Source organism: Cyprinodon variegatus, unplaced genomic scaffold, assembly GCF_000732505.1.
Source record: "Cyprinodon variegatus isolate N-32 unplaced genomic scaffold, C_variegatus-1.0 Scaffold312, whole genome shotgun sequence".
NCBI lineage: Eukaryota > Metazoa > Chordata > Actinopteri > Cyprinodontiformes > Cyprinodontidae > Cyprinodon > Cyprinodon variegatus.
This window is the reverse complement of record NW_015150765.1, coordinates 65,693-73,983: the sequence shown is the minus strand read 5'-3', so window position 1 is coordinate 73,983 and position 8,291 is coordinate 65,693. Positions and strand designations below refer to the sequence as shown.

The 8,291-nt window shown below is 48.2% G+C and overlaps 1 protein-coding gene across 1 annotated transcript in view; it reads left to right on the top strand.

Annotated features, from left to right (window-relative positions):
- vps35 (VPS35 retromer complex component) overlaps window positions 1-8,291 on the top strand; it is a 17,888-nt gene that overhangs the window by 7,451 nt on the left and 2,146 nt on the right. Inside the window, exons 5-15 of the mRNA XM_015384449.1 lie at window positions 1,405-1,624; window positions 2,796-2,879; window positions 3,182-3,291; window positions 4,968-5,064; window positions 5,129-5,277; window positions 5,359-5,566; window positions 6,525-6,680; window positions 6,757-6,879; window positions 6,959-7,138; window positions 7,233-7,472; window positions 7,620-7,763. Coding sequence (XP_015239935.1) covers window positions 1,405-1,624; window positions 2,796-2,879; window positions 3,182-3,291; window positions 4,968-5,064; window positions 5,129-5,277; window positions 5,359-5,566; window positions 6,525-6,680; window positions 6,757-6,879; window positions 6,959-7,138; window positions 7,233-7,472; window positions 7,620-7,763 — 1,711 coding nt within the window. The remainder of the gene's footprint in view (window positions 1-1,404; window positions 1,625-2,795; window positions 2,880-3,181; window positions 3,292-4,967; window positions 5,065-5,128; window positions 5,278-5,358; window positions 5,567-6,524; window positions 6,681-6,756; window positions 6,880-6,958; window positions 7,139-7,232; window positions 7,473-7,619; window positions 7,764-8,291) is intronic.

Below are 8,291 nucleotides of genomic sequence, written 5' to 3'. Positions count from 1 at the left end.
ATATGGACAGGCTCACCGTGGAACAGCACTGCACTCTGACCGGCGGGGGCTGGCCCTGCAAAGAGTACGCTAGGGCATGTCCTTCAGGGGACTGAACACCTACCACTGAGGCGCTAAGAAAGACCTAAGACCCATCAGTAGATGGCAGAGAGAATTCTCTATACGTTCCATCTTAGCCCCCGAGGCGTAGACCCGACAAAGCAGATTGCCTAAGATCCACAAAGCTCCTGAGGAATCATGAGGGAGTTGATTCCAGGTTCCATTGCAGGCATCTGCCCTGACCATAACTCCTGCATTGAACAATGGCTATCTGATTGGAATAGGCCTGAGTATCAGACTGACAGGTATGGAGTTCCTCGATCCTCTGAGGGCGGGACAGGGAAGGAGGCCGACACAGTCGCACTGCGCCGGAAAAAGGCATAGACGTAACAGCCTGGACCTGCAGGGAGCCACCTGCAACCATTCTGGAGAGGCTCAAATGGCAGTTCCCACCGGCTCCCCTGCACCCGCCGGCTCCCCCGCACCCACCAGAGAGGCATTGAAGTCGGCATCTGAGGACTCCATTCTGTTGCTTGCTCAGTCCCTGGAGCCTAAAGCATGCCTGCAGTTTCCTCACCAGCGGTCACTGGGCTACAGGCAGTGGAGGAGGCCATCATCTGCCTGCTGCAGCGTGCGCTCACCCACCTGGAGACCACCAGGAGCGCAGCGAGAGTCATGTTCTTTGAGTCACCTCTCTCCCTGTGAACCTCCAGGGCAGGACATAGATACTGTGGAGAGTTTGAAATCCCTGGGTGTTCAACTGGACTGGACTCATAACAGCGACGCCCTGTAGAAGAAGGGCCAGAGCCGCCTCCCTCCACCTCCTGAGGAGGCTGAGCTCCTTTGCAGTGAGCAGGCTCCTGCTTCAAACCTTCTCTGACTCTGTGGTGGTCTCAGTCCTCCTCTACGCTGTCGTCTGCTGGGCCCCTGGCAGCGCAGAGCGGGACAGAAAGAGACTGAACAAACTGGCCGTTTCTGTCCTAGGCTGCACTCTGGACTCAGTGGCTGAGAGGAGGGAGCTGTCCAAGCTTCCATCCATCATGGACGCCACCTTCCACCCTCTGCAGCAGACTGGAGAGGAGCTGAGCATCTGCTTTAGTCAAAGACTTTTACAGCCTGTTTGGAAAAAGCAGCAGTGGAACAAGTGGATGCACATGTCTACAGAAGAGCTCCCAACAAACCTGCACCACAAGATGAGACTGAAGCCGGTGGTTAGATAGACTCATTCATCTAATAGAGGACACGTGTTCTCAGTTCTCGACCTGCACACGTTGAAGAGTGATCAGTGCTGGCTGCAGGGGTCAGTGGGGATGATCATCTGTCAGCCTGTTTTTGCTATGAGTTGAGGTTGTTTTTACTCCACAGGGGGTCAGAGGAGATGACTGGAGATATTAATGACTCCATCGACTTTGTCCTCCTGAACTTTGCTGAAATGAACAAACTGTGGGTTCGAATGCAGCATCAAGGTCACAGCAGAGACCGAGAGAAGAGAGAAAAAGAACGACAGGAGCTTAGGATCCTGGTGGGCACCAACCTGGTTCGCCTCAGTCAGCTGGAGGGCGTCAATGTGGACAAATTTAAACAGGTACGCATGTCTTTCATTCTTTATCGCCTTCTGCTAACAGATGATGTGCATCCTGAAAACTTTCACATTCACTTACCTTCCAGCCTTTTTCCAAATGGTATTAAATTCATTTATTTTATAAATTCAACACAGCTTCATGTCAGGGTGGACTTTCTAACCAGGATGACTGGTTATAAAATCAGGGAGATTTCCATGATTTTTAATCCCTGAATCCAAATATTGCAGGAAGACTTTCCTGCGGCTGATTTTTGCTTCCTGTTTCGTGACCTTAAACTTGGAGGTTGGCCCAGTGCACAACTTCCAGACTCATTTATCAGGATTTGATTTATTGGGATGAACTTTGTGGCCATTGTACCTTGGGCACAATTTGGCGGTGTGTACGCTGTGCCCCGCTCAGCCTCCAGTTCCTGTTGGCAGAGTTAAACCAGTATATAACCTGCTTCCTTCCTACGTTTGGAGCAGTGATCAGAGCCCGCAGACTGAAACAATGCTGCCGACCCCCCAGCTGTGTTTCTACCGCTGCTGTTTTCCTCAACCAGGACCAAATTTTTTTGCTGACGCTCCTTTTTTTCATGATGATAAGAAGTGACGATCGTTGATGACTAAAACTTGACGACTCCTGGGTTCATTGTTTTTGTTGAACTAGATCTGCTATTTTCTCTGTGACACTTTTTTATAAAGTACGACATTTATTCATAAAAAGTTAATTTGGATTCTCTAACTCAAAGTTTTCTGTCCAACAGCAATGATGATCTGCACGGCAGCATTCTATAGCCTGCTACTGTAGCATCTAGGATAGAGCTGTCAGTGAGGGAAAGAATCTGGTTGGTGTGTCAAATATAAAGGTTCACTTTTCTTGCAACATAAAACTGACTGAAACCTTTTGGAGGGTTAGTCGACTAAAACCGACTTAAACTATCAGATATGCTAATGACTAGAATGTGACTAAGACTACTGATAGTTTTCATCCTGACGATTAAGACTAAATCTGAGATGGCTGCCAGAAACACCTACCTGACCTGGCTGCTTACATGTCTTTACTTCCTCTTTTACACAAACTGAGCTGAAATGTCAGGTTTTTACCTTTTAGATGCTGGGGATTCCAGATCAGCCCTCTAAGGGTCCCATAAACACCTTTCTACTGTCCTGAGGTCTTGGTTTCTGTCCACAGGTTGTCCTTCCTGGCGTGCTGGAGCAGGTTGTGAATTGTAGAGATTCGTTGGCTCAGGAATACCTCATGGAGTGCATCATCCAGGTACTTTCTCTTACCTTTTCATAGTGTCTAGTCCTACATGTTAGCTTCCCAGGTGTCCTCTTATGGTTTTGTTCCAGTTCTCTGTCCAGCCTGTCGGGGTTTTCAGTGACTGCTGAGGCAACTTTAAGCTGAGCAGTGTTTCACTCAGGCTGGCTTTGGCGGCTGTGAGCGTGTTTTATTACTGTGGTTTGATTGAGTTGAAAAGCCTTCAGGAAAATGTTTTCCCTGCATTGTGATGCTCTGGAAGTTCTGGACGGCTGCTTTGCTCTCCGCTCTGCCTTAATCTGTCTGGTTTTTGTCAGGTTTTCCCCGATGAGTTCCACCTTCAGACGCTGAATCCTTTCCTGCGTTCCTGCGCTGAGCTGCATCAGCACGTCAACGTAAAGAACATCATCATCGCTCTGATTGACAGGTGCGCCTTCCTTTAGCTCACTGCAGGAGGTGCAAACATGTTGGAGTTTCTGCCTTCCCCATCACTGTCCATTGCTAGACTCCAGTTCATAAACAGTTATTTTAATTCTCTTATCAGCTGTCAGCTTATACACCATTAATGCAAACCTGTGCTTATAATCAATATAACAACTGAAAGGGACTCTTCTGAGTTCTGTTGACCTCCTGCTCCCACCAGTTGGACTGTTTACTGGTTTCTGTGGGTGGTTTTCTACCGTACCTTCAACTGCCGAAGGTTTGGTGGTTAGCAGCCGCTGTTATTAGCGTCAAAATAAAAACACGTCCTTCTCAGAATGTTCCGAGCACAGAAGCGATGCAGTGGACAGCTCCAACTTCCCTGATTTCGTCTGACGTGCTCTGCTCTGGATCCATAGCAAACTGAAATAAGCCGCCGCCATCTTTAGGAGGGGGAAACAAAAAGCTGCAACACGTGATGAAGGCAGAGCTGTACCTGGCCCAGGTGTTCCAGCTATCAGTCCGTCTCCTGGTTTCTGCAGCAGTCAGCTTTTTGATAAATACTATTTTATCTGGGTGGGCCTGCTTGAAAATATTACAATGATCATCAGTAATAACACTTTGGTCTACTTAATATACTAGAAAATGTTCATATAGAGTCGGCATGTTCTCCTGAGCATGCGTGGGTTCCCCCCGGGTACCCCGGCTTCCTCCCACAGGCCCAAAAACATGACTGTTAGGTTCACTGGCTTCTCTAAATCCTCCTTAGATGTGAGTGTGAATGGATGTTTGTCTTTGTGTTGCTCTGAGATGGACTGGAGACCAGCTGGAGACGGGCACCAGCACCCTCACCATCCCCGCAGGGATAAACATGACGGAAAACGGATGGATGTTAATATGCTTTCATCAACACAAGGGCACCGAGCTCCAACATCTAGAAACAAAGGTGTTGATGGCAGCAGCACAGCTGATATTTATCTCCAGGATGGAGTCACAGCCAAACAGGAACAGACCAGATGAAGCTACTATGAGAAAAAGCAGAGAGAGCAGAACGTTAGAGATTGAACTAATAGATTCTGCAGAGTGGGAGAATAGAGATAGAATGAAGCAGAATTATAAAAAAGGGGTCCCTATGTCCTCCAGCAGTCTAAGCCTATAGCAGCAGAACTATAGAGATAGAATGAAGCAAAATGATGAAGAAGGAGTCCCTATGTCCTTCAGCAGTCCAAAGGCCTGGTTATACTCCCCGCAGCAGTGTGTCACAGTGAGCTTGATGCAGACATTTTTGATTTATGCCCAATACGCTGAGGGTCTAGATACAGCTGAGGCGATGAGGAAGTGGGGGCGAGTTTAGTGCGAAACCAGGAGGGACATGAGGATGAAAAATGACGGGGATCCAGGTGGAAAAGGGTCCCATTGTTCTGGCGCTCCTCGATCTTCTAGCTGGTCAACTTCATGAGTCATAAAAACAAAACAAGCTGGCCTCCTGTCTGCGCTCACCTACAGTTTTGTGGAGGTGCAGCAGAGTGTCTGCGGAGGGGGCGGGGTCGGCTTTTTGTTCACACCTACACAGACGACCTAGTTTCAAAGTATAAATCAGCCTTAAGCTTATAGCAGAATTCTAGAACTATAGAGCTAGCTCAGGATAACCTACTCACCTCTTTCATCTGTCCTCCTCTGCAGACTTGCTCTGTTTGCTCATAGAGAAGATGGTCCAGGCATCCCGGCTGAGATCAAATTATTTGACATTTTCTCTCAACAAGTTGCCACCGTCATTCAGGTAAACTTGTGTTTGACTTGTTGTGGTCATTGATTCACAGCCTAGCATTGATCCTCTGTTTCAGTCCCGCCAGGACATGCCATCAGAGGACATCGTGTCTCTACAAGTGTCTCTCATTAATCTGGCCATGAAGTGCTACCCTGAGCGAGTCGACTACGTGGACAAAGTTCTGGAAAGCACAGTGGAAATATTTAACAAGCTCAATTTGGAACAGTACGTATCACTAACCCTCCGTCTGAACGGTGCAGATCAGACAGATGTAGAGTTTGCTATCTAGACCCTTTGTTTCCGCAGCATAGCGACCAGTAGTGCCGTGTCCAAAGAACTGACCCGTCTCCTGAAGATCCCAGTGGACACCTACAACAACGTGCTGATGGTGCTGCAGCTCAAGCACTTCCCGCCACTCTTCGAGTACTTTGACTTTGAGTCCCGTAAGAGCATGAGTTGTTACGTCCTGAGCAACACGCTGGAGTCCAACACCATCATCGTTTCACAGGAACAGGTGGGAACCAGTCGGTCCAGTCAGTCTGCAGCTCAGTCAGAGGGGGCGTCATCAGCTGATCTATGCAGACCTCCTTAACCTGTCTTTAAATTCATCTTTTCAGCTCATTATTCATCCCTTACTTTCAACATCATCTTTAAACATTTCCATGAGAAGAGTGCGTTTCCTTTAATGTGGATTAAGGCTGAACGATTTTGCCAAAATCAAAATTGCGATTATTTTTAACCAAAATACAAAATTTATTTAGATTTTCTTTGTCCTAACTTCAAACTTGTCATTTTTATTACTTCTGGCTGTGAGTTTTTAAAGCTGGCTTTAATGCTAGCAGCAATAATGTCTATCGTTCTGTGTGTTTTACCACCAACTGAAGGGCTGGAGGGAGAACTTTAGGGTTTTACTCTGGTTAAATAATGGAATTAAAACTGGCTGCCTTTGCGATTTGAAAATGATATTTTGTGAAATTGTAATTATATTGCGATGAATTGCTCAGCCCTAATTTGGATGTTGGGTTAGCACCCTTAGCACTTCACTACGGCCCGTTTCCCCGTCTCGGTCTCTCTGGTGCTTCAAAGATGACGGGACTGAATACGCAGCCCTGTGGCACACCTCAGGTCAGGCGCATGATGGACCTCTGGATTGGGTTAGGGTTGGTGAGGGAGGACCTGTTGGTTAATCTTGATGATGCAGTCGGTAAATGCCACAGAGAGCTACAGCCCTCAGGGGACTGTCTGATGATAATGAGTGAGAGTCGTTATTTGGACGGCTGAAAAAGATCAGAATGATTGAACATCATCATTTTTTAGCAGAACTTGTTAGATCTTTGTAACTTTGTAAGATGTTTTAACTTCAAAAGTGTAGAATCTGTTCGATCCAGAAGGCGTGATGGAGGAACAGCATGAAAGGTGTCGTTTCTGATGGTCATTTCCTTATATGAACGGGGAACTACTGGTCTTTCCAGGTGGACGCCATCTTAAGCTTGGTCTCCACACTGATCCAAGACCAGCCGGACCAGCCAGCGGACGATCCTGACCCGGAGGACTTTGCCGAGGAGCAGAGCCTGGTTGGTCGCTTCATCCACCTGTTCCACTCTGAGGATCCTGACCAGCAGTACCTGGTGAGTTCCTCCATCCAGACTCTGAGGGGGAGAGCGTGTGGCGTTCACTGACCCTGACGTTATCTTTGGCTTTCAGATCCTTAACACGGCCCGGAAACATTTTGGTGCTGGGGGGAACCAGAGGATCCGCTACACGCTGCCTCCTCTGGTGTTTGCTGCCTACCAGCTGGCCTTTCGGTACAAAGCCAACGCCTCGGCGGTGAGCGGCCATCTTCCCTTCGTCCCAGCCGCTGCTTCGCTCAGTGCTGCTTTACAAACACCAATGTTTCTGCTTTCAGGACGACAAGTGGGAGAAGAAATGCCAGAAGATCTTCTCCTTTGCCCACCAGACCATCAGCGCTCTCATCAAGGCCGAGCTCTCAGAGCTGCCTCTGCGGCTCTTCCTGCAGGGGGCGCTGGCCGCTGGTGAAATTGGCTTTGAGAACCATGAGACCGTGGCGTACGAGTTCATGTCGCAGGTAGCTAGCAGTGAGAACCAGCAGACCCAGCAGATGTGGGATCATCCTGGGACTGGTCTGGTAGGCGTTGACCCGGTCTGTCCTTCCTCTACAGGCCTTTTCTCTCTATGAGGATGAGATCAGTGACTCCAAAGCCCAGCTGGCAGCCATTACCCTGATCATCGGCACCTTTGAGCGGACCAAATGTTTCAGCGAGGAAAACCACGAGCCTCTGAGGACTCAGTGCGCTCTGGCTGCCTCAAAGCTGTTAAAGAAGCCGGATCAGTGCCGGGCCGTCAGCATATGCGCCCATCTGTTCTGGTCGGGTCGCAGCACCGACAAAAACGGCGAGGAGGTGTGTGTGCTCGTTCCACAGGTTCAGGATGGTTTATCTTCTAGAAACCCATCCTGAAATCTCTAAATCCAATATGGCTGCCAGGCGTGTGGATGTGTGGTTTCCCATTGAGCTGCTGTTGTTCTGATGTTGAGCCGTGTGCTGTAGATCCGGGATGGGAAGCGGGTGATGGAGTGTCTGAAGAAGGCCCTGAAGATCGCCAACCAGTGCATGGATTCCTCTCTGCAAGTCCAGCTGTTCATTGAGATCCTGAACCGATACATCTGCTTCTACGAGCGGGAGAACGATGCGGTAGGAACGCTTTCCTCCTCACTCTGTCCTGCATCCATGGCTGTGACCAAAGCAGCAGACTGGATGAAGAATTAAACCGGTCTGCTTCCATGGTCCAAACCATGATGATAATGATGATGAAGAACAGGCTGAAGCATTTTGAGACCTCTGATTCTTCTCATCACCTATAAATGATTCCTGCAGCAAACAGATGAAGGTCATTAACTTTTTCTGCAGTGAAGCAACATTTGATCGCAGGGCCCAAAAAATACTGAGGTCAAAGGTCAGTCCCTTGTAGGTGGGGTCAGCTCCCAGAAAATTTTTATAATCCCATAGTTGAAATCTGGACATTTTCAATTCAGTTTATTTCTATAGCTCCAATTCACATCCTGTCATCTCAGGTCACTTTCCAGTTCACCAGATCATCCAGTCAGATTGATTCAAAGTTTTCTATCTAAGGAAAACCAGCTGATTGCATCGACTTTCACCAGAGCTGTATCAGTGCTATGATGAGCTCTAAAGCCAGACTGAAACTCTTCAAAAAGTTCA